This window comes from Azolla caroliniana, unplaced genomic scaffold (genome assembly GCF_043228905.1).
Source record: "Azolla caroliniana isolate FFs.n. ecotype wild unplaced genomic scaffold, voAzoCaro1.0.p SCAF_10, whole genome shotgun sequence".
Lineage (NCBI taxonomy): Eukaryota > Viridiplantae > Streptophyta > Polypodiopsida > Salviniales > Salviniaceae > Azolla > Azolla caroliniana.
This window is the reverse complement of record NW_028230445.1, coordinates 21365624-21390819: the sequence shown is the minus strand read 5'-3', so window position 1 is coordinate 21390819 and position 25196 is coordinate 21365624. Positions and strand designations below refer to the sequence as shown.

The 25196-nt window shown below is 38.4% G+C and overlaps 4 protein-coding genes across 7 annotated transcripts; all 4 read right to left on the bottom strand.

Annotated features, from left to right (window-relative positions):
* Window positions 1–426: 426 nt before the first annotated feature.
* On the bottom strand, window positions 427–4140 carry LOC147859567 (pentatricopeptide repeat-containing protein At2g39620-like). Its single transcript, XM_087326047.1, has 2 exons — window positions 3934–4140; window positions 427–3864 (listed from the first exon to the last, which is right to left on the bottom strand). The coding sequence occupies exons 1-2, from the start codon at window positions 4027–4029 to the stop codon at window positions 565–567; spliced, it is 3396 nt and encodes a 1131-aa protein (XP_087182173.1). The 5' UTR covers window positions 4030–4140; the 3' UTR covers window positions 427–564.
* A 1063-nt stretch (window positions 4141–5203) lies between these two features.
* On the bottom strand, window positions 5204–8999 carry LOC147859566 (putative receptor-like serine/threonine-protein kinase At4g34500). Its single transcript, XM_087325467.1, has 7 exons — window positions 8842–8999; window positions 7425–8289; window positions 7220–7324; window positions 7003–7125; window positions 6643–6813; window positions 6411–6540; window positions 5204–5983 (listed from the first exon to the last, which is right to left on the bottom strand). Exons 2-7 carry the CDS (start codon window positions 8237–8239, stop codon window positions 5756–5758), a joined length of 1572 nt encoding a protein of 523 aa, XP_087181593.1. The 5' UTR covers window positions 8240–8289; window positions 8842–8999; the 3' UTR covers window positions 5204–5755.
* A 3420-nt stretch (window positions 9000–12419) lies between these two features.
* LOC147859565 (large ribosomal subunit protein uL3-like) lies at window positions 12420–15709 on the bottom strand. Its single transcript, XM_087325635.1, has 4 exons — window positions 15548–15709; window positions 14005–14115; window positions 13560–13864; window positions 12420–13238 (listed from the first exon to the last, which is right to left on the bottom strand). The coding sequence occupies exons 1-4, from the start codon at window positions 15630–15632 to the stop codon at window positions 12573–12575; spliced, it is 1167 nt and encodes a 388-aa protein (XP_087181761.1). The 5' UTR covers window positions 15633–15709; the 3' UTR covers window positions 12420–12572.
* A 4601-nt stretch (window positions 15710–20310) lies between these two features.
* On the bottom strand, window positions 20311–23712 carry LOC147859564 (uncharacterized). Of its 4 annotated transcripts, none has more exons than XM_087326176.1 (4): window positions 22777–23712; window positions 21218–21292; window positions 21047–21148; window positions 20311–20947 (listed from the first exon to the last, which is right to left on the bottom strand). In XM_087326176.1, the coding sequence occupies exons 1-3, from the start codon at window positions 23625–23627 to the stop codon at window positions 21070–21072; spliced, it is 1005 nt and encodes a 334-aa protein (XP_087182302.1). In that variant the 5' UTR covers window positions 23628–23712; the 3' UTR covers window positions 20311–20947; window positions 21047–21069. The 4 variants fall into 4 exon arrangements, 2 of the variants coding, with proteins under 2 accessions (XP_087182302.1, XP_087182303.1); XM_087326177.1 differs by having other exon boundaries at window positions 20311–20944; XR_015530388.1 differs by lacking the exon at window positions 20311–20947 and adding an exon at window positions 22205–22265.
* Between the last annotated feature and the right edge of the window lie 1484 nt (window positions 23713–25196).

Genomic DNA, 25196 nt, shown 5'->3' with positions numbered 1-25196 from the left:
TACCAGACAAAAGTTTGACAATATTTCAAAAAGTAGAATTTACACCAAATTCTGTTAGTTTATTATACCTTTTTCTTTATTATGAATATAGTGGGTTACGGATGCTGCATTACTTACGACATTATGGACCACTGATGAATTTTGGTAATATTTGCTACTTAACTAAACCAAGGCAAGGTGTGTTGTAACTTGAGTAATTTACAGTGGAAGGAATGCCATGTTTTCATGTTAAAAAACACTGCCACCTGTCAGTACATATGAAAAATGTGTGACATTATCATTGATAAAAGATACATGAATCAATTGTAAGAGTTATAACCAGTACCTATATTCTTAGTAATTACAGATAGGCACAGCTTGAGTTATAACAAGTACCTATATTTTTAGTAATTACAGAGGCACAGATAGCAATTACAGATAGGCCAAGACAAACAAATGCATCCTGTAATGAATCCCTCCACTTTTAGAATCGTTTTTATTGCCCTAATCCACATGAATGCATGTTCCCTTTCTGGCTATGCACTTGTATCTACCATGCTTCGTCTCTACTTTCAAAATCCCATTTCAACCTGATTCTGTTTGCATTTCAGCAGCTGCATATATATTTTCCATGCAAACATACACAGCCGCACACTCTTTGTCTAATTGTACCAGTTGCTCAAATGCCCACCTCCCAAGTTCCACATTGCTCCATTTTCCACAAGAACCCAATATATTCTTGAGAAGTGGAAGATGATTGGAATGGTGAATGTTTGCAAGCAAGGTTGCTACCCTGTCAAAGTGACCTGCACGGCCGAATAAATCAACCATGCAGGCGTAGTGTTCTATTGTTGGATTTACACAAAAGAAAAAACACATTTCATCAAAAAAGGTTTCTCCTTCCTTCAATAGACCTGCATGGCTACATGCATTCAACAAAACCATAAAGGTGACTGAATTTGGCACTATCTCTTCAGCCCTAATTCTATTGTAGATGTTCAAAATGACATGTGCTTCACCCAGTTGGCCATATGCAGAGATCAGGGCATTCCACGTCACAACATTTTGTTCTGGAAGCTGAGCAAAAACTTCTTGTGCTTTCTCTAATGCACCACACTTAGAATACATGTCCATTAATGCAGTGCCAAGCACCACATCTTTCTCCAATAAACCTTGCTTTCTGATCTTACCATCTATATCTATCCCTATCTCTAGAGACCCCAGAATGCCACACGCCTTCAAAATACATATGTAAGTTACAGCATCTGGAGTAAATCGTGTAGTTTGCATCTGTCTGTAGTATTTCAGTGCCTGATCACCAAGCCCATTTTGGGCATATCCAGTGAGCAAAGTATTCCAAGACACGATATCCCGCACTGGAAGCTGCTCAAACACTTCTTGGGCTTTCTCTAGATCACCACATTTGGAGTACATGTCCATCAATGCATTCCCAAGCACAATGTCTTTCTCAAATAACCCCTGCTTTCTGATCTTGACATCTATACCTACACCGACATCTGCAGATCCCATAATGCTACATGCTTTCAAAATACATATATAAGTTACCTTGTTTGGAGAAACTTCTGCATCTTCCATCTCTCTGAAGCATTTTAATGCTTCGTCGCCAAACCCATGTAGAACATATCCAGACAACAGAGCATTCCAAGTTGCAACATTCCGCACTAGAAGATGCTCAAACACTTTTTGTGCTTTCTCAAGCACACCACATTTGGAATACATGTCCACCAATGCAGTGCCAAGCACAACATCGTGCTCTAATAATCCCTGCCTCTTAACCTCGGTATCTATATCCTCCCCAATCTCTAGAGATCCTACAATACCACAAGCTTTCAAGATACTAACATAGCTGACTGCATTTGGATGGACACCTTGATTTTGCATCTGTCTGAAGCATTCCAAGGCTTCATTAGCAAGTCCATTTTGGACATATGCAGCAATCAAGGAACTCCAAGATACAACGTTCTGTTCTGGAAGTTTGTCAAACACTTCTCTTGCTTTCTCCAATGAACCACACTTGGAATACATGTCCACCAATGCAGTGCCGAGTACCACATCCTTCTCTAATAACCTTTGCTTTCTCACATCAGCATCTATCCTTTCCCCAAGATCTAGAGATCCCACAATGCCACAAGCCTTGGCAATGCAGATGTAAGTTACAGCATCGGGGGTAATCCCTGCATTTTGCATCTGTCTGAAGCACTTCAATGCTTCATCACCAATCCCATTTTTAACGTATCCAGAAATCAGGGCATTCCAAGACACAACATCTCTAAATGGAAGCTGATCAAACACATCTTGTGCTTTTTCGAGTGCACTGCACTTGGAATACATATCCACTAATGCATTGCCAAGCATGATATCTTTTGGGAATAGCCCTTTCTTTCTGACATCAGCAGCTATATCTTCCCCAATTTCTAGAGACCCCATAATGCCACATGCTTTTAAACTGGAAACATAAGTTACTTGATCTGGACAAACTCCTGAATCTTTCATCTTTCTGAAGCATTTCAATGCTTCACCCCCCAATCCATGGTGGACATATCCAGAAATCAGGGCATTCCAAGATATGACATCATGTAACATGAGCTCATCAAATACTTCTCTTGCTTTCTCCAGTGCGTTACACTTGGCATACATGTCCACTAATGCAGTGCCAATCATGACATCCTTCTCCAAATCTTGTTTCCTAACTTCTGAGTTTATAATTTCTCCTATTTTGAGAGACCCCACCATGCCACAAGCTTTCAAAATGCAGATGTATGTCACCACGTCTGGACAGACTTTTGCATCTTTCATCTGGTTAAAACATGTCAAAGCTTCATCACTGAGCCCGTTTTGGGCATATCCTGCAATCAAGGTATTCCAAGACACAGCATTCTGTACTTGAAGCTGCATAAACACTTCCCGTGCTTTTTCCATTTCACCGCACTTAGCATACATGTCCACCATTGCATTTCCAAGCACAACATCTTTTTGCAAGAATCCTTGTCTTTTTACCTCAACATATACATCTTCCCCAACATCGAGAGAACCCAGAATGCTACAAGCTTTCACAACACCAATATAGGTTACAGAATTCGGACAGACTCTGGCATCTTTCATTCGTTTGAAACATTTCAAAGCTTCATCCCCGAGCCCATTCTGGGCATATCCAGCAATGAGGGCACTCCAAGTTACAACATTCCGCTTTGGAAGTTTCTCGAACACTTCTTGCGCTTTCTCCAATAATCCACATTTACAATACATGTCCACCAATGCGGTGCCAAGCACAACATCTTTCTCCAATAACCCTTTTCTTCTAACCTCGACATCTATTTCTGCCCCTATCTCTATAGACCCCACAATGCCACAAGCTTTCAAGACGTTTATATAAGTTACCCCATTTGGCCTAATACCAGCATCATGCATCTCCTTAAAGCATACCAATGCTTCATCACCGAGTTTATTTTGGGCATATCCACCAATAAGAGCACTCCAAGAGAACACATCTCGAACCGGAAGTTGGTCAAATACCTCATGTGCTTCTCTCAATGCACCACATTTGGCAAAAGTTGTAATGAGGGCAGTCGCAATATATACATTTTTTGAAATCAAGTTTTCCTCAACAATACGAGCATGTATCTTTCGTGCTCTCACTATGTTCTTTTCTTTTCGGCATGACTTGATGAGGTTCAAAACCCTAACTTGATCATGAAGCTCAACTTTTGAGAGCACGTCATCATCATCATCAAGGATCTTAACTGTAGAATCAACTAAGCCGACATCTTTTAATTTTTCTTTGATGAAAGGATGATTGCCAGTTCCATTGATACATAGTAGCTTGCCTGTTTTGTGATGCCTGAAGTCGGGGACCTTAGGGATTATCTGTGATGGAAGAAGCGAGCAAAATTATAAATATATATATGCAGAGACACACACACGGGCAATGCTTACCTTACAGGTGTCGATTGTCGCAGAATTTGGAAGGATCAATGCGGAGCCTACTCCGGAAGAGCCCTGTCTTTGTGGAGGACATGACGCCAATCTCATTATTAGGTAGTACTACTTACCACAAGAATTAAGTGGGCATTGCTTATCATATCAGTACATATGTTTATGTGCGTGCTAATCACTATAGTCTAATACTTTGCATTTATGCCCAAGATTTGAAGATACTAAGATATGTACAATGATATGGATATGTATGTGTGTGCTTTTCTTGCTTTTTTCTCCATACACATACATACTACAAAAGATACAATGCTCACGCCTAGGTGTGTGTGTGTGTGTGTGTGTGTGTGTGCGTGAGAGAGAGAGAGAGAGAGAGAGAGAGAGAGCTTGGATTAGAGCTCTAGATGGCCCTAATTAAGCAATATGGATACCAACATTGATGCCAAATTTGATAGATTATATGCGTAACGTGGTGGATCATAAAAAGGCAAAAAATGAATATACGTGTAGCGCAATTAATACTACAAATAATACAAGGTCACCCATGTTAGAAGAGGAATCGGCATGCCACACAATCGTTATAAACTTCTATATCCTTGTCTAGAAAATCACTTTGCTAGTAAGTTCGATCCTCGCCATGGGGCAAGTCCCCATCTCATAGATCACAATTGGTCTCTCATTGATATTAAAACAATTCCTATCTATCTCAAGCAAATTTAGACCTATGCATGCCATAAAAGCTGGTGAACTTATGATGAAGCACAACATTGGGATTTATACCACCTCTTCATGAGCAAAGAGTCCAACACATATAAGAATAACACATGAACCACACACTCATTTGTGCCCATTGATATCATAAGTTAGGGAAATTCCACCCTACCAATGATACTTGTGATAACCTCTTAAAGACCCAATTGGGCACCTACCTTGTCCCAACATTTGTTCATATAGTGCATACATAGGCCACATCATGCAAGACAGAATTTTGAGTGCACAATGTCTTTGTAGCAGACATTCCCCTAGTATAGACAATATCAAAGGCCTCATCGAAATCTACAAAGCATTATACATTTGCTTATTTTGTGTCTTTGCTTTTTCAACAAAGCAACATCATATAAGGATGTAGTCAATGGAAGAGTTGAGTCTCATAAATCATACGAGACCAAAGTTATAAGTATCACCTGATATGAAGCCAACGTTAGATTAAAGATTAAAAAAATACACCAATTACAAATAGAGGTGGAGGGTACAAATTAATAGAGTCAGAGTATAGCATAACCTCATATGAAACCAGCTTAGATCAAAGATTAATTATATATAATAATTACAAAGAGGTGGAGAGTACAAATTAATAGGGGCAGAGCATCTCATAAACTAGGATAATACTTGCAGCTACATCCTTTTTTTTTTTTACAATTGACTACATTGAGACTTTGCTACCCCTCATTGATTCTTCGTGCCAGCAGCAGCCTTCATGAAGTGGATACATATACAGATGAACGTTAGACATCCAGCTTTATGCCTTCTTCAAATCTTCGAAGAGATGGTCAGATATCTCATCCCTCCCATTGTGATTGTGTGCCTCTGTAGAATATAGACACATGGATATGAAAATGATATAGCTTTCTGCATTTCGACATCTTTTAAACAGAGCTTGTGAAACAGGTCGTTTCAATCCATCATGTACAAAGCATTTTGCGGCACCCCTTCGACAGAACAAAGTTGTGTTTTTATCACATGTTATACAAGTTATTTCCCAATTGTTCCACAACTTCACAATGCAAGCATTTTCATATTGATCATGATCTTAATAAAAAGGAAGCTAGACAGGTTTCCTTGGACCATGAATGTGACAATCATCTGTCTCAAGCATGTGTACGACGTAGCCCATTGTAGGTCTTTTTATAGCATCCGGATCTACACACTTCAAAGCCACAAGAAGTGCCCGCTTCAAAGCTCGTGCAGATGGCTTTTCAGTAAGTCTTTCATCAATCACCTCTTCAAATCGACGATTCGCAATCATAACTTTCATCCAATCAACCAAATTCACCTAGAGTAGAAACAAAATCAATCATTCCCTTCATCCATCCTTCAAGATCTATTTTTGCTGAAGAAATCGAGATGCTCTTTATGCATCCATATAACTAATCCAACACCACTAGAAGCGCAATAGTTCAACCGCTATTTCCTTCTTGTGGAATGTTGGAAGAAATTAATTGGTATGGTTGAGTGAGCTCTAGTCACATTTGTTTTTCCAATTCATGATATTTGCTAGGAAATGTTCCAAAATTGAGACAATAATACAGCCAAAATAACTACAATTTCAACAAGCATCTCTTAGAAACTAATTATTCTTAATTACAGGAACCTTAAGGTGGTGAGTTCCATAAATGTATCAAATACGGAGGGAAAACAATACATTCCCTGCTATATAATTGCATCAACTGGTTCCAAAGAAATAGAAATATGGTCGTTACCTCTCCGGTTGGCCTGTCGTGATCAACAGGATCTTTCCCTGTGATAACTTCCATCATAAGAACTCCGAAGCTATAGACATCACTCTTTTCTGTTAGCAAGCCAGTGCTTGCATACTCGGGTGCAACATATCTAAGAACGGAAGACAATAAATAGTAATAATTAGTTCACTGAGTACAGTCCCTTCATAGATGTAAAATTTAATGATGGTTGTTGTAGAGTCATTAAGAATACCCAAAAGTACCCATCACTCTTGTCATTATATAGCTGATTCCGACACCAAGAAGCTTTGCAAGACCGAAATCCGAGATTTTGACATTCCAATTCTTGTCTAATAAGATATTGCTTGATTTCACATCACGATGAACAACTTTGGGATCGAGGTCCTCATGCAAATATGCCAATCTGCTCAAGGGATTCATAAGTAAGACTGAGCCATACCTTTCTCTCGGTGCACTCTAACATAAAATATGAGGACAAGATAATGATTTCCTCAGTTGAAAATATGCTATCTTCTCATCAGGCATAGTTAAATTGTTATATACACCTAGTCAATTCAACAATATAAATCAGCATGATCAGTTCTGAGCTTACCCTTTTGCTGTTTGAAAGATTATCTTCATTCGGTTATCCCATGTGAGGGGTTCTTTCTCTCCTAATGTCCCATGAAGCCATTGTTGCAAGTTCCCATTGTCAACATACTCATAGACAAGCATCCTGGTATATATCCTCATTACACAGAACCAAGTTAGATCTTTTATGCACTTTTGCAATTGATGGAAGACTGTTGAGACTTGGAGCAATGTTTTACCTTTTAGACCCTTCTACACAGTATCCAAGGAGAAGAACAAGGTTTTTGTGTCGTATGCGGCCTATGGTCTCTACTTCTATTCTGAACTCTTTTTCAGCTTGACCCCTGTCAACATGAAAACGTGCATGTGATGGCCACCTCAAAAAACCATGAAATTTAATTGTTGTAAACCATGTAAAACTGTACTTCAGCGTGGAGATCATACCTATTATTAAGAAGTTTTTTCACAGCTATCATGGAGCCATTAGGTAGTAATCCTTGATATACAACTCCATAACCACCTTTTCCAAGGATGCTGCTATCTGCAAAGTGATTGGTGGCTATTTCAATTTCAGAGAGCCCATAGCAATGGCCCCATCCTGATAGTAGATTTTCTGGAATTCTACCGAAAGAAAAAGTAAAAGCCAAGTGACCGCTAGCAGAAAAGCTGTCCTTCCTCCTTTCGCTAGAGTATACCAAAGGGCCTACATCCACTTCTTTCTTCACAGAGCTACTACAAGATGCACCATTGCTCGTATAGCCATAATCATGATTTTCTCCACAATGGTTTTCATTATCATCTTCATGTCCTGACAGGTGAAGTTCATCCTTTTCGTCACTGTAATAATTCAGAGGATTATCATCCTCAAGGGGCTTCTCCCCTTTTATGATGATCTTGAAACTTGGTTCTTTTGCATATTCAAATCCAAACATTACAATCTCATTTTCAGTGTCTGTGAACGTGTTCGGAATTAAGAAGTGATCTCTCAGCTTAAGATGGCAAGAGGTCTGACTTTGGTGATGGTGAACAACATCTACTTCTTTTATGTCTTTGAAAACCGTATGTATACTACTGACACATGATTGTTCTGATGCTGATACCCTGTTGGATGCTCTTCTTAAAACCAACCATAGCATGAGCAAAACTAGAATGAGAAGAATAAAACCACCCACTCCAATACTGATGGCCGCCCATAATCTTAGTCCTAAAATTGTTGTTCGTTCTGATAGAGTACCACCAAGAAAGTTGTTTGTTGACATTGTCGGAGACCACACTTAACCTTACAAGTTACATGTAGACTTCAGCAAGTCTAACAAAATCCTATTGCAATCTGAATAAATATAAGTAATTGAGCATAATATAATCACAATCTGTGTGAAAAGCCATGGTTTTTGGCACAAATATATATGACTTAATATGAATAGGCCATTTAACCAAGCACATACCAATAACTTGAATATGAGCACATAATTAGTGCATAACGGTGTGCGTATATGATGGATCTGTGGACAATAAGTAATGAATAGGCATGAATATGTACTTAATACGCACTGAATAAGCATGAATCTGTGGTCAGAGATTATCAAGATTACCATATACAGCCAATCAGCATTGATGATGTAATATTAAGTAAGCGAGATAGTATGTGATGAAAAGGCATAAAGAAGAACACATGAATATGAGTGCTCAACATAATCAGCTAATCTGCATATGTGTTGAAGCAAAAAATATGTACTCAATGGCCATACATTCATATAAAATATGAGCCCCAATATCCACTAATGCAGTGTTATGAGATCTTGATAGACGAGGTTAAAGAGAGAACTGCTGTAATGTGGGGAAAGACACCCAAGAAGCATACCTGGAGCATGCAGACGGATTGAGAAGGAGTGATGTAACAGTGATGATGGGAGATGGAGGGAGATTCCATTGATTCGATGGTGAGGTCGAAGGGCAGGTAAGGAGACCGGAGATACTTTCCTTTTTCTTCTTCTTCTTCTTCTTAATCTATATACTGTGCTGCCAAGCATCGTATTCTCTCTCTCATTCACCCTCTCTCTCTCTCTCTCTCTCTCTCTCTCTCTCTCTCTCTCTTTCTGATATAGCCCACAAGCACTAATTAATGGATTGCCATGAAGTAGATATCTCGCCTAACGGTTCAATCTTTAACACACATACATACATATATACATGCATGCATACATACTACATGTATGGATGGATGGATGGGAATCTCCCTCTTCTATTCTATTCTCTGGCTGAATGAATATCTTATTCTCTTGGATCAATATCCATTGAGAGAGAGAGAACGAGTACACATACATGCATACATACATGCATACATACATACATGTACACACATACTTAACAATCTCTACCTCATACCATACCATAAGCAAGCTGTGTGAGAGGAATGTGTGTGTGTGTGTGTGTGTGTGTGTGAGAGAGAGAGAGGTTGCATTTGCCCAAAGACCATGTGTCCACATGCATGTGGATAAAAGTGTGTGTTGTTTCTGCCCACCGATAACAATAACATGGGCATGCCTCCATTCACAAACCTCCTGAAACCCAAATGTCCCCAAGACAAAGTGGCTTCTTCCACCAATCACGATCGTGGAGGACGAGCATTGTTTACGCCTAGGCATATTGGAAGATTGAACAGTCGGCCTAGAAAAATGGACAACCATGAAGAAGGCCTTGGATCGATGTTACCACGACCCTGATATTATTCCCATCTCCCAAAGAGGTCTTTCATTCACAAAACATTGTGGGGAAAAAGAAACGCAGATATTTACCTCAAGTCAGAGTAAATCTCTTGCCTAGAGAGAGAGAGCACCAGATTTTTGTGCATTATTAAATATATAGGTGTGTCCCAATAATCGTGATCTCTCTCATTTTTCTATCAAAAGTAGTGCACATACTAAACAAGCCAACGATACAAAAATACCTTGTTGTCCCTACTACAATAATGAGGATCATATATCAAGGTTACCACACTAAAAATAGCCCAATGAGCTGAGTTGTAAGAGCACTCTCTCTCTCTCTCTCTCTCTCTCTCTCTCTCAATCACATCATTCATTGATAAATTTCTTGGAACATTGAGAGTCACTAAATTCCACACATACTACATGAAATTGTTTCATTTTTTATCCCATTGGTCATATTTGACCTCCAAGGATTATAATAGACTCTCTCTCATATGAAGACATGGAGAATGCTACAGGTTTTTAATTAAGGTCATGCAAGATTTGAAGGTCAATCTAATGTTTTCTAGCATTGGTTTGGTAGTTCATCATGTTCAAATCAAGCATGTACGACACAAGCAAAGTTCTAGATTATAACATTTTCTAAATCAACTTTGGTAGGTGCATCATAAATTCCATCAAATTCATGCAAAAGTTGAGCTTAGTTTTGTTCCTTAATATTTGGTAAAGGGACTTTAAAAATATTAATTTGAATTTGGTTGAAGGATATCTGATAGGTTATTTCGAAAATCTAGGAGTTTAGTTTTCATGAGTTGGTTATATTCCTACGAGATGATTTTGATGATGTACTAAGCGCCACGTCTTACAACTTCATGTTGTGTGCCAAAGTATTTAAAGCACAAAACTAAAGTGAAATGAATTGCTGGTAAGATGAATATAAGAATATATCCATGAAGATTTGTCATCCTATGCCATGTTGGGTTAAATGCAAAATATAACAATAACATTCTCAATATTGAGCATTTCTCAAATCTACTATGTATGTAAATAAGACATCCTACCAACAAGTAATTTATTTGATCATTCATTTCACTTCAAACATTTACATATTGAGTAATCTTAAGAGACCATATATTCATGACACGCACTGAATTATTAATGCCAAAAGACTTGTGAATATTGACCATTAAAACCTCATTCTTTTTTTTAATGTCCTTGTTCATTGATTCAATGGTTTGACAGTATAGGCCTTAACCTTTCAATCACTTCAATACATAAATAAATGCATCAAGGTACCTTTCTATAAGAAATCTACTTAGATTTTGAAATCTCACGATATACATTAACATCAAACCTTACTTCATGATAGTGGATTAGAGCCCACACACTTTGCCTTTCTATGATACACTATAATACAAAGTGGAAATGTCAAGAAGCAAGGAAAATCCTCAACAATAAAATACAGTAGAGACCTAGAGGTCTCCATTCCTCATTAGACACTCAAAAAACTTTTATGTTTTATAATACTTCAATATATTACATCAAAAGGGTTCCAAAGAGGAACATGTATGTTTGTCTTCATTAACTTATACAATTGGGGCAACTAAACATGCACATCTAGCAATTGTGCATCACAACCTAGAATTAGGTCAAATTTTGACTTAACATGATTTATGTACATAAGGTTCTCTTGGCAAATGTTTCGAAGGGGCAAAAAGAATGTGTGATTGATCAAAAACAGCACATATTACTAGCCAAGGCTACTTTTCCAATAATATTACTAGCCTTCACTCAACTAGCCAAGACTAATATAGCTTTCACTCAACTTGGCAATAGCATTTCCATGTTGCTTTTCTTATAAAGGATGTCAAATTTTTAAGCGTCCATAAGTTGTGCAATAAGGGAATTTGATCAAATTATTCACAACTCTTGATAAATTCACGAGTTCCATTCTCCAAACTTGCTTGATGACAAGAATGCGCACATACCCAAGCTAGAGCAATAGCAACCAATGTTGGTTGTTTACTACTCACCTTCCACCGTCCCACCTTCCAACCTCCCTCTGTTTAAGGCCAAAGGATCGAGCTTGTGGTAGGCAACAATTATTGTCACTAGTTTAAAGCTCTAGGTACCTACTTACATTAAGTAGAAAGTATGAGAGGATATGTACGTAGTCTCATATTGTTGAACTAGCCCGAAGATTGATTCCCTGATTTATAAGCTACCTTGTATAGTCTCTGTAAAAACCTCTCCTAACTAATGGGAAATAAGCTCCTTTTTTAGAAAAACACAACCAACAATACCACATTGATATTCCAAGTGAACAATAAACTGAACGCATGAAAACCACACAAACAGCAATTTTCCAACTGCATTAAAACTTGTTAAATTAATCTACAACACAGTCTGGATTCTCAAGTCAATCAGTGAGGAGCAATTAATTAATCTTACCATCACTATAATAAGTTATCAACATTGCTGGCTACTGAAGCCACAACTTAACCATGTTAAACTGCCAACAGATCAAGCCCAAGGAAAGCATACATCAAGAAAACACATTTCAGTAAACGATTATGAGCCCAATTTTGGAATAGATACGAGTCATGCATTAGGAACACACATTTCAGTAAACGATAGTTATGAGCCCAATGTTGAAATAGATACAAGTCATACATCAGGAAAACACATTTCAGTAAACGATAGTTATGAGCCCACAACACATGCAACAGCAGCATTCAATTCAAAAATCGATTAACAAATTGGAATTTCACAGAATCCAGTACTCTCAATTTAAGCACAACAAAAAGAAAAACAAGAAAGTCAGTCACATAGCCTCTTGATACACCCTCTCAATGGACTCTTCTACGAATGCCAATCCATCACCATTTTACTTCACTCTGCCAAAAGTTTTGGCTTTCTCCTGTGAAGTTTGGAACCTTCCATGTCCAAACTTAGAAGACGTATCAATAAACTTCAATTTAATATCTTCCAATGCATTCCTCGAAGTCTGCTTATACAAAGACTGCCTCAAAGTAATAACTCTCTTCTTAGGACCCAAGCAGCAACCTTTCAGCATGATGTAATCTTCATTCACAACACCATAGTGAGCAAATCCACCCATCGGAGTAATACCCTTATCTGTATTATCGTATTCAGTAGATGCTTTATGTGTTTCCTGTCCAACCTTTCCAATCTTGTATATCTTCTTGTTCATTTCAGTACGGTGATGGTATCCTCTCTGACCAGCTCTAGCAACAGTGTATGATACGCGAGCAGGATGCCAAGCACCAATACAAGCAACTTTGCGAAGCCCACGATGAGTTTTGCGCGGTAGCCTTGTTACACCCCACCTCGTCACCACACCTTCATAACCATGCCCCTTAGTCACTCCAATTGTATCTATCATCTCATCTTTTGAAAACACACTATCGATCGGGACAGCTTTCTCCAATAACTTGAATCCAAAATCTACTTTTTCAGTTATCGTGCCACCATTCACTTGAATCTCCATAAGGTGTGCTTTCTTTTGCTTGATTCCCTTCAGTTTCCTTACCTTTCATAATAAAACGATTATTTAGCACCAGGCGGAAAGAGCAATATGCAAAGTGATAGACAGACAGATGTAGCAATATTTAACTGGAATATATTAGCTTCACCATATTCATTGTCAACATACAACTAGATATAATTAAAACAAAGTGGATTAATGTAATAGGAGACATATGTACCTAGCAAATAAAACAACATAATCATTTTCTATAGACAACCAGAAATAGCATAAAAGGGCAATAAGGGCAATATCTAGCTAAGCCAGTTCAAGTTATGACATCAGATCTAGCACCAGTAAAATAATAATATAGAGCAACAAACAAACCTGAGTATGGGCAATAACTCGGACAACACTAGCATATTTCTTAATCTTCTCAAGTTCAGATTCTATATCCTTCTTCCCTTCCTCGGATTCATATTTCTTCGAGTATTTAGTGAAAGCCTTCTTCTTAGATTTATACCAGTTCTTGTAGAAGCGCCTTCTAACCTCATCACTGAGATGTTGAGCAAACAAAGTTGTGAGACTTCTCAAACCACGTGGAGTCTTCACATATCCAACAATCCCCACAATAATCATAGGTGGAGTTTCAATAATTGTCACAGCCTCGCACGTCTCCTTCTTATGAAGCTCTGCAATTTGTGAAAGAATATAGTTGAAAATATGTGACATTTTTGCGAGCAAAAACTTGGACAGATGTCTGATGAATCTCATGAAAATCTTCTAGAATAACATCAAGAAAAGCTTTAAATGACTTGAGAGAGAAGTTTACTTGATCCTGGCTTCTCCACTTCCCTGACAATATGTGTCATGCCAGCCTTATAACCAAGAAATGCAGTGAGGTGAGGCTTTTTGGACTGATCATCTTTTGGGAAGGATTTCACTATCAAAACCAAAAATAATATTAGATGGGGTAAAATATAATCGTAGCTCTAGAAAGACGAAAATAAACTCATTACATATCAGTTAAGCTATCATGTATCAAAAAAACTAAAATTAGTACTTGGGCAGACAATTTTGCAGGACTAATGTGCTATGAAGACTGATCTATACAACATTAGAAAACAAAGATGCCCGGACGGAACAAGACGCTTAATTAATGAACAAAAGAGTGCTAACGACAAAAGCAGCGGGCACCAAACAGCAAGCAACACAGATTAATAACTAATCTGTTGATTCCGTAGTATATAATCACCACAACATATACCAAAGAGAAGCAAGTTGCCATCTACAAGTCCCACATAACAAAAACACAAAAAACAAACCTTCGAGAAGAATGTTATAATCCAATAAAACATAATATCTGCGTTACACACAGTCTACTCTAGGAAGAGGTTGAACCATAGGTCGACGAGCAGAAATCAAGACTAGGACTAATTCAGCAGTCTCTCTAGAGCGGTGCTAGATCTTGAACAGAAAAGGAACGTAATGAGAGGCATTGACTTACTGCATACAATGCGTCGACGAGATTCAAGCACTAGTTTCCAGGGCTAGAAATATCTGAATGTGGCTGGAGTACAGTCATTACCTCGAAAGACAGATCCCACCATCAAGGAAGGAGGTATGCACCAATTTGACCAGGGGATATTTTTCCACGGTATATATGGTCCAGAAGTTTCAAAAAATGAGAATTAACTGGTTTTAATGAAGAAAGGAATGCATTTTCACGATTATCAAACTACATTCCACAAAGCTTAAACAAACTAGCTGCACATGCGAAGGAAGAATGGAAAACCAGAGCAGCTATAGTCAAAAGAACAAGTATAAAAAGGCTAGCTAAAACAAAAGAGCCTCAGTCGATAATGGTTTCCAACATTTCGGGGGTTCAGGAGAAACATATGCATTAAGGGAGAAGAACGTGCAACTTCAGGGTTGACTTATTAACAATCTACCAAAATATGGGACAATCACTATGTAGAGCCACGAATGTCTTCTTAATTATGAATACTTCTTGAAGAGGAAAATAATAATCGTTCGATGGTAAAAACGAAAACTTCTCGACATAGCAAGGGTCGTTTTACCTCCAAACGTTTAAATCCAAATACCATAGTTCAAATAAAAAAACAACTGACAAAAAGCTGGTTGAATCAGTGTAACACTAAACCTCGATGGCGCAAAGATATTGCAGAAAAAAGAGAAAATAGTACTCACGCAATCAGAAAGCGTTGCATTTAAAGCATTTCCAAGCTATTGATAATGAGAAATCGATCGAAGCAGTAGACAGTAAGAGTCCGGCTGAATCGATACGACGGGCCTGAATTACGGGCGGATCTAGCAGAAAGGAAGGAAGGATGGGGAGAGAAACATGGACATACCTTTCCCTCTGTGACGACGCGCACGCTTGCGAGGAAGGAAGCCGAGGGATCCATGGCGAGGATGCTCGAACTTGCGGTGACTCATGGCTTCTCTCGCAGGAGAGGAGAGGAGAGGAGAGGAGAGAAGAGAAGCGAAAGGTGGGCTACGGAGGGTAAGGTGCGATATAAAAACCTCAGAAAAGCTAGGGTTTCAGAGAAACGCCTGTATTTTAACGATATTTACAATACTAGTCTCCATTTCTCTATTCTTTATAGAATTACAGAAATATACCCCTACCCCTATTTCTTTTGCTTGTTTGTCACCCTTTATCTCTCTTTCTTTCTCTTGTTGGCTTACCCAATGGTGGTAAGTGGTTGAACTTCTAGGACTAGGTCTTGGGTTCAAGGCCCACTACCAACATATTCTCTTAATTTATTGGATGCCATTGTGGAACGTAGGGTTTGAACACATGACCTTGTGTTCTCCAACTTGAACTCTTCAAGATGTGAGTTTTATTTAGTACATTATGTTATTTCCCACCTAAAGTATTCAGATATAGATAAGTAAATGATGATGATTAAGGAATTGAGAATATAAGGGAACTAATTAATCGCCCTATTGTATCGTATATGAGAGTAGTATATAATATTCATGTTTAGCTGAAGTGTTTGTCTTGGGAGATCCCAACATCAAGAAACAAAATAGACAACGTGATATAATGTTCATATTTAGGTTAAGTGTTTGCCTTTGTAGATTCCAACATCAAGAATCAAAATAGACAACGTGATACAATGAAATTGCACTCGGTATCTATAGCGGACTCAAGAACATGTAGAAGCTTCGTGGCAACCCACGTTGACCAACTCACGTCGTTCGACATCCGACCAGGGCACACCTGCGGCCTCCATTCACTTCCCTCCCAGCAATTTCAAGCACTTTTTACTTTCTTTTCAAAGTTCATTTCATCTTTCCCTCATACTTATTCGCTATTGGTCTCTTGCCTGTATTTAGCTTTGGATGAAATTTACCACCCACTCAAGGTTGCACTCCCAAATAGCCCAACTCATCGATGGCGCCTCGTGGAGCGACGGAATCCGAGCTCAATAGGGCTCTCACCCTCTTAGACGTCTCTTTCCAAGGGACTTGGGCTCGATCCGTTGCAAAGGACGCCTCTCTCAACTACAATTCACATGACGAGGCCTCATGATATTCAAGTTGGGCTCTCTCTGGTTCGTGTGCCGCTACTAGGGAAATTCTTGTTAGTTTCTTTTCCTCCACTTAGTGATATGCTTCAACTCAACGAGTAGTCTCGTCTAATCTAAGGTTCATTCGATAGTTTCTGACTGCACAAAGCAAACCGACATTGTCGTGAAGATTTCAGGCCACAGTGAGAAATTAGAGAACATTGGAAGGATCGGCAAGGTGCACCATGTGCACCCACCCTTGTACAGAATTAGCATAGGGGCTAGGGGTGCCTTTGTGGTGCCGAATAGGCAATAAAGTTGGGACAGAGGATCCCATGTAATATGGGATTTATCCCACATTGTAACGTCCTTCCCTCCTTGGGCTATAAAAGGAAGGAAGGGGTCTCTTGTATGGGGTTGCCCATTTTGAGTCGTGAGGGTATACCAATTTTGTTGAGGGTCATTCTGTTTCCTAGGGTTAATAACTTCTTCTTCTTCTCCTTCTTGAGAAGTCGGGCGCCGCAGCCATGGCAGCAAAGCTGTTAGGGCTAACTTCTCTTCTTCTCAGCGTACCCGGCTCGAAGTCAGCGTTGTATCTTTCCCCTTTGTAATATATACACTTACATCTGTTTGTGCATATTGGTGTTTCTAGTGGTGTCGGGTGTATAACCCTTTTCGTTTCCTATGCATAAGAGTCCGCGTCGTGCACATATCCTCTCTCTCTTGTGTTCGGTTGCCTCCGGGTCGTGTCCGGAGTCGGTTTTCTTGGCATCATCTCTTTTCTCCCTTGCCCGAGACCCCCGTGGTCCCGCCCCTTCTACACGCACACGCGTAACAACACGACAAGACGTAATGCCCAGAATTATTAGTCTGACTCAATAAGAGCATCCTTAATCGGAAAACATGCCGCAACAGTTGTAATCTCGAATCCCTTGTAGGCCGCGGAAGCAAACCACCCTTGTGACGCATCGCCACATGGAGTAATCGATGCATTTCAGCTGACTACCAATGCCAAAAACTCACAATGGGTGCGACAAGGGCTCCAACGGACAACCATCTCCGCTACTCCATCCCATAGAATGGTGGGGGAGTGGCATGGGGGTCGTGAGGATGCTCAAGCAAGTGTGCCCTTGGACAAGCCTCGAGTGCAAGTTGCATTCAAAGACTTGATGATTCGTACTTGACTCAAGGTCAAATGACACAAAATATGGCAAAAGGTCTTTGGTCACAACACCACATATATATCTACGATAGGATAAACTCATGGCCACCCAAACATGTAAAACCTTCATCGTCCTCCCTACCATGATCAATTCAACCACATTTATCTTTTCATAATCCTCACCTCTTCATCGAAAAGCCTTGGTTATTGCTTGCCAACACCTAAGAGTGCCTTTGCAATTGTCCACTCTCGAGCCTCAACCATAATCAAGGATCCACAATTTTGGTATTCTTTCATTGTAAGTTTTTGTTGTGCCCTTTAGCAGACCCCATACCATAAGCATTAACATATTGTCCTAATAACTCCACTCTCTTCACAATTTAGATTCAGAAATTATTATTTATTCTAGATGAAGGTTTGGACCATAGTATGAACCATACGTACCATATGTGCATTCGCATTCGCATTCCCGAATGTTTCAAACATTCGACTATGGTAAACACCCTCAAAGAATGATAAATACCATACTTTTTTATTAACTATTTATTATGAGGTAAATAAACCTAGAAAAAGGAAGAAAACAAAAAAAAACCTTAAAAAATAGGAAAAAACACAAGAATGTTTGAATAACATTTGCATTTGTTTCCCAATGTAGGAAAACGAATGTTATGCTAGAGGAACACGAATTTTATGTACTATGGTTTGGACTTCTAGAACTAGATCAGCACAAAGAAGGTTTCTTTCCACTTAAAATAGTTTTTTTTATCGTTCCACATTTATATGTCATGCACACCTTTCTTAACGTGGTTTTTGCAAATTTGCCTATCTACTACAATTTCAACAATTTAAAAATGAAAGCTTGCATCAATCTATGAACAACTACAGATATAGGAACACATCACCTACTCTTCAAAGAATTTGGATGCATTATTAAAACTTGCTTGCTATGGATATCTTGGACAAAATATTGGTTAGGAGAGATTCTTATCACTTAACTTTGACACCAATTAATCATTGATTAAACTAAAGCAAACGGAAGTCATGATCACTTGTTTTGTTAGGCCTTCAAACAATTGGCCTTTCTACTACTGAAATCAACACAATGAAATATAATGGTTATGTTGCATTGATGCTCTTCTTTATTCACTCTTTGTTTATTTTTCCCTCAAACCATGATCTTACACAAGTTCAATATTACTGTTCGATTTATTGATCAACCTTGCTATATATAAAAGATGAAAAGACCAACTCATCTCTTGATGAAAGGTCTATATATAAAAGATGAGAAGGTTAACTCATCTCTTAATGAATGGCCAACGCAAGGCTAGGGCCTCTTACTACAAGGAGTTGAAATTCCAAATTCAAGGCTTATAAAGAATGGAGCCAAACCACTGGGCCTGATGAAATTTGAAGGTCATAGTAATATTTACCAAAAAATCTAGAAGTACATTCACGATATAATTGTCTTCAATTCTTAGTTTTTCAAATATAGAACCTGTTAGGACTTTGTCCCTCATAATGGGAGAAGTCGGCAACCAAATTCTGGTCGGTCAGCCAATTCGACCAACAAGTTGACTATATTGAGGATCAACAAGTGTGAAGACTTGAGGATCAGATGGTTTGGGCGAATAGTCAAGTCAACCAATCAAGCCGACACACTAGTCAAAGTTGAGGCAGACTAGTTGAACCAACCAGGTGGTAAAAGACAAGGCCGACTAGGCAAATCAATAGAATGGTCAACTATAGTAGTTGACTAGTCAGACTGACTAGACTATCAACTTGTGGATCAAACAATCGAGTCAACAAGTCAACCAATTAATTAATATTATTATTATCTTATTCACACACACATATATATGTAGCTAGGGCAATATTAGTTTGTAGCAGTAATATTAACTGTGTGATTCAAGAGATATAGAAAAAGACAAGAAAGAGTGTGTGTGAGTGTGAGAGAGTGACAACACAATTTTGTGGAACTTGCCAAAACCGGATCTTTCTGTAAACCGAGTCTTTCTTCTTGGAAGCTTAAAAGCCTTATAACCTACTTCTGTAATCTTGTCTCATATTGAAATCAGTTGCCCTGTGGTTTTCCTTGTTTTAAGATTTCCACGTAAATCGTGTGCACCATGTATTTTAAGTTTTTGTTTTGTGTTTCTTTTCAGTCTATCTTTTTTGTTCATCTTCGGTCCTAGTCGTATCAGAACCATATTGTAATACTCATATCAATCCATTTCACCTCACACTTCGCTTTTTAAAACACAAATACACAGCTACAATCATTCATGAGTCACAGTATCCGTAGGAAACCTAATCAAACATGTATTTTATGTCGTTCAGTTTCAAAATGAACTACAACATATTTGACGAAAGCTGCCTTTATACTGCAAATTGAAACAGTACCAGAGTGGAAAACTGAACACACATATGACACCCTAACTGAAAAATGACAAAATCAACTAAAAACAATCATATACAACTTTTGTCTTCAGTTCCAATGTTTTGAAGTGATCCTCTCTCCCTCTCTCTTTCTCTCTTTTTGTTATGCAGACTAGTAGTTATACCCTACCCGAAACCAAACAGCAACCCCCCTTACAAGTAATGCTATCATGCCCTACAGATGCAGCTAAATGATACATGAAAAACAATATCATAATTCAGCAATCAAATGATCACACATATCATGCAAGAACAAACATCAAATGTTTTGACAAGTTGATCCATTTCTAACTAATGAGCTTAAGAGAACTACAACTATGAGCAGTAAACCTAATGTACATCATGGAATATATGATTATTTAATTCACGCAAACCAGCCAAGACAATAAAAAACGGAGGTTCCTTACCTGTCCAACAAGAAAGTTATAGATTTGACCATGCATGCAGAACATGCATACTGTACACAAATAATTCAAAACACATTCATCATGCATATAGAACAGCAAACAGATAAATGCAAAAACCACAATATGCTTGAGAATGCATTATCTATCACCTCGTGTATGCATAACTCAAGACTACATAAAGATCTAGCTTGCTTTTTCCTTTGAAGTGTACTTTTGGTAGCATCAAACCTTCTGAAACATCAATTAAAAGAAAAGAAAATTAGTAGGCAGTATTGAAACAGTCTCTTGAGATGAGAAATCTTGGAGTGCATGTGAACCTTTCTGCTCTACCTTTTTTCTTCGCAATTTCAGACTCATTGCATTTGTTTGATAGTAGTTCCAAATCTTTCTAGGTGAGCTTTCTTCTTGGTTGGTTCTTCAGGAATGCCAAACCTAAATAACCATCAATCAGATACATGTCACTATTCAATGGAAAGACTTGAACGAGATCAAGTCTCCTACCTTGCAGCGCGTTGCTTCCTTTTTTCTGCTTCTTGGCCCTGAACACAAGTATCCTTACCCTGTGCACCAGCAAACCTGTAAATTTATATGTATATGCAGAAAGCTTGATTTAGAATAAATAAATAAGAACTACTAAATTCATACGCCATAAATTTAAAATACCATATACTCGTCTCTCTTTTAAATAACATATATCTTCGCATAAAAAAGAGCAGAATAGTCTGGGCTTAGAAACCATGGTAATCGGTGCACATGAGTGACTACAAATGTACAAATAAGCAGCAATAAAAACGCACATAGAAAACATCTACATGAAAGAAAGTTTATCAACTCTATCATAAGCATGAACAAAAAATAGTCACAGTGCAAACAAAGACTATGCACTATAACTAGATGCAAGAAGCAGGAATCGGCAAACATTTAGTTGCAAACTGTTGTGTAAACTCAGTTATCGTAGTCTTGATGTACCATAATCTTGTTCACATTTGTGCTCTCAAACTTTCTTACATACAGATGAAAACTGGACTTTGATTCTGAACATAAATAGATACAAGAAGTAGAAAACTGGACTTTGATTCTGAACATAAATAGATACAAGAAGTAATGTGATATATAGCACAAGCTGCAATCACTTGTCTGAGGGAGAAAGTTGGTAATGATTTTTTGTCATTCAATTCAAGGTATTTTAAGGGTAATTGGTGACCAGGGAAGCACTGGTCATAAAATTGTCCAGATCAGGAATGTGAGTGTTATTTTGGGAAGGAAGAAGCATTGGCAAGAATTTTGAGTATGTCTGATATGTTAAAATTCCTGATCTTGCATCTGTACAAAACACTTCTTTTCACTCCAATAAACTTACACCATGGTTTTTTAACCTCTACCCTTTCATGTATTTGAGAAATCATACCAAATTTTGGCACTATAAATTTCATGCATCCAAAAGTCTTGTAATATGCCCAGTCCAATAGTGATTATAAGAGCAGTCGCCTCATACAAGTTGTTTGGTCCTTTTCCTTTCATGAATGATAAATACTTCCTTCCTGGTAAACTTCATACCATAGCCAAAACCATGACCAACCTTATGTGCCTCAAGGCATCAGGCAGATTAGGTCAAGTATAAAAATATTCCAGTTTCAAAAACCAAATATTGGACACTGAATTTCATCATGACCAAACTTAGATGTCTTAAGGCAGCATGCAGATTAGGTCGAGAATAAAAATTGTCCAGTTTCAAAAACGAAAAACCAGATATATCATTAAGAAAATGAGCAAAAAAGACAGAAATGACCTCTCCTTACAGAAAAGCAAATGCAAATATATTGGTTTTCCTACATTAATCCAGATGCACCTTTCCTTATAAAAAATCAAAAGCATTGAAGATAAATATTAACTCTCCTTACACAAACGCAGATGCAAAGAAAACAATATACTTGCTTCTCCTTACAGGAAAGCAAATGCAAATGCGCAACGAGTCACCTCTCCATGCAGCAAAAAAGGTGAAAAATAAAATATTTAACTATTATCATAAGCAACAGATGCAAAATGTAGACAAGAATTACCTCTCCGCTCTTATTGCAAGTTTCTCTTTCTCCGACATCTTAAGCCCCATGCCAAAACGTTCAGCTCGCACCCGCTTCTTGTCAAGATCAGAAAGTGATGCTATGGGAGATCCGCTGGAGACATTAAACACAAAATTCTTCTTGGCAAAACCATTCTTTGCTAAATTGGAATCAGAAGATGATTCTTTTAAGGAAATATCAAGGTCAATTCTGGACGTTGTCTTTGACACTATCTGCTTATCTCCTGTAACATTGACAACATCTTGCAAGTTCCCATTTGCTTCTTCCTTCTGAGTGCTTGAGATCCGATTCTCCTGCGTTGATTGTATTTCTGCTTGACAACGAGAAATGGTTGATGTCCTTTCTTTCTTCTGATCGAATGTTGGGATTAGATTCTTCTCTTGATCAGATGATATTGCTTCTTTGGAAATGGTTGCAATCTGAAACGAACTGACATTGGGAGAAAGATCTTGTTTTTCACTGTTTTTTGACGAATCAAAGTTGGACCTATGTTCATCCGGTTGAGAAACGAATACGTTCTGAGATGAAATAATAGTTGCATGAGTTTCTGATTCGGGCTTTTCTGCATCCTTTCCTGTTCTTGCTTCTGTTCCCGGTTGCGTTCCTATTCCTGTTTCCTTTGGTGCTTCTGCAGAGGTTTTAGAGGACGTTTGCAGGCGTTGAATGAGAGATGGTCTGAGGCCGTTGGTGTCGAGGCCTCTGCGTGCAAGAGCATCACGAAGCTCCTGTTTGTTCATCTTTCTCCAATCGAGCAAGGAGTTATTGTGGGAATCGATGGAGGCAGAAATGGGGGAAGCAGCAGAAGCAGGCGAAGATGAAGAGGACGCCATGGAAGCTTCGAAAGAAAGGGGGCTACGCGGTGTATGATGATGCAGAGAAGAAGAAGAAGAAGAAGAAGAAGAAGAAAAATGGAAGGACTCTGAACATTGAAATTTGTATTGAGATTTACATATAGAAGATACATATGTAAGTATGAATGACTTGAATATAGTATGTACATAGATATTATTTATTACTTAGATGGGGCCTAGTAGTATCATGTATGTACATATGTATGTATGTACTAAGTATGTAGTAACCCCAAGGGACACAAACACCAAACATTGCACGACACGAGAGGCGGGCGATTGATCTCGTGCCCTTGGGAACCATGTCTTTAGGACCCAACCGACTGACCAACAAATCGCCTTGACACCTACGTTTTTGTAATAGGTTAGGTTACGGTCCCGATCGAAGAAGTGACCGGAATGGATCGAAATGAGACATGATGGTTGAACCAACCAATGAAGATTGAAAAACACTCCCTTTGTTGATCCATTCTCATGCATGAATATCACGAGAAGTTTCATGAGAAACTTTATCCATTAAAAAGCTCTTGTCTCTGTGTGTCCAACTTCGATTTGTTCCCTTCATATTTCCGATGAGAAGTAGGTTTCTGTAATAGGTTAGGTTACGGTTCCGATCGAAGAAGTGACTGGAATGGATCGAGATGAGACACGATGATCGAACCAACCAATGAAGATTGAAAAACACTCCTGATCCATTCTGGAGCGTGAATATCACGAGAATTTTCATGAGAAACTTTTATCCATTAAAAAGCTCTTGTCTCTGTGTGTCCAACTTCGATTTGTTCCCTTCATATTTCCGATGAGAAGTGATGATGCACGGGAGAAGCATACATGTAATGTCCCCGAAAATTCGCCCTTATTTTTTCAATTACTCAAGTTCACTTCTCATGCAGGAAACTATTGGGATTCTTTTTTTTTCAAAACAAATTATGCTTCTATTAGTTATAAAGAAAGGTCATAACGGTTACATCATACAAAGTATTTTTTCCCGAGCTCGTCTTGTGTAGACAACAATTGAGGAAACAAATCTATGTACTTTAACATAGAGAAAACAATCCAACAATTACAATCTATTCCCTAGACACATTGCAAGGTATCCATATCCATAGGCAACAACGAAAGTAGATATATTCAGAAACAAACCCTCTCATGTCATAGTTATGAACCATTCAATACTTCTTCAATATGTACATCTCGGCTTTGAAGGCGATCAACTACGTTATTTGGTTTTTCAAGAGAACCACTTTCCATATTTGTGGTTGTAAAGTCAACAACTATGCTTCCTCTTTCCCCATCAATCATCTTGCCGGATTACCACAAAATTCATGTACATGCAACCCAATCTCACACCACACAAGGAACTCTAAAACTACAAAAGAAAAAAGACCTCACAAAACCCTTTAATTTCCAAAAATAGTCCAACCCCAAAATGAGCCCTCAATTCCCCTTTATATAGTTAGAGATGAGGCTCACCAACTGCATTAAATGCTTAACAACTCCACTTTCATCAAAATGATAAAATGGGGTAGTTAACACCCACACTCACGTGCC

Coding starts and splice junctions, on each gene's coding strand:
- LOC147859564 (XM_087326176.1), bottom strand. CDS start 23,627: ATGGCGTCCTCTTCATCTTCGCCTGCTTCTGCTGCTTCCCCCATTTCT. Junction 21,293..22,776: donor CTTGCAATAAGAGCGGAGAG/GTAATTCTTGTC, acceptor ATAAATTTACAG/GTTTGCTGGTGCACAGGGTA. Junction 21,149..21,217: donor AGGAAGCAACGCGCTGCAAG/GTAGGAGACTTG, acceptor ATGGTTATTTAG/GTTTGGCATTCCTGAAGAAC.
- LOC147859567 (XM_087326047.1), bottom strand. CDS start 4,029: ATGAGATTGGCGTCATGTCCTCCACAAAGACAGGGCTCTTCCGGAGTA. Junction 3,865..3,933: donor CGACAATCGACACCTGTAAG/GTAAGCATTGCC, acceptor CTTCCATCACAG/ATAATCCCTAAGGTCCCCGA.
- LOC147859565 (XM_087325635.1), bottom strand. CDS start 15,632: ATGAGTCACCGCAAGTTCGAGCATCCTCGCCATGGATCCCTCGGCTTC. Junction 13,865..14,004: donor AGTGGAGAAGCCAGGATCAA/GTAAACTTCTCT, acceptor CACAAATTGCAG/AGCTTCATAAGAAGGAGACG. Junction 13,239..13,559: donor GAGTTATTGCCCATACTCAG/GTTTGTTTGTTG, acceptor TTATTATGAAAG/GTAAGGAAACTGAAGGGAAT.
- LOC147859566 (XM_087325467.1), bottom strand. CDS start 8,239: ATGTCAACAAACAACTTTCTTGGTGGTACTCTATCAGAACGAACAACA. Junction 7,126..7,219: donor TGTGTAGAAGGGTCTAAAAG/GTAAAACATTGC, acceptor GATATATACCAG/GATGCTTGTCTATGAGTATG. Junction 5,984..6,410: donor ACGACAGGCCAACCGGAGAG/GTAACGACCATA, acceptor TTTCTACTCTAG/GTGAATTTGGTTGATTGGAT.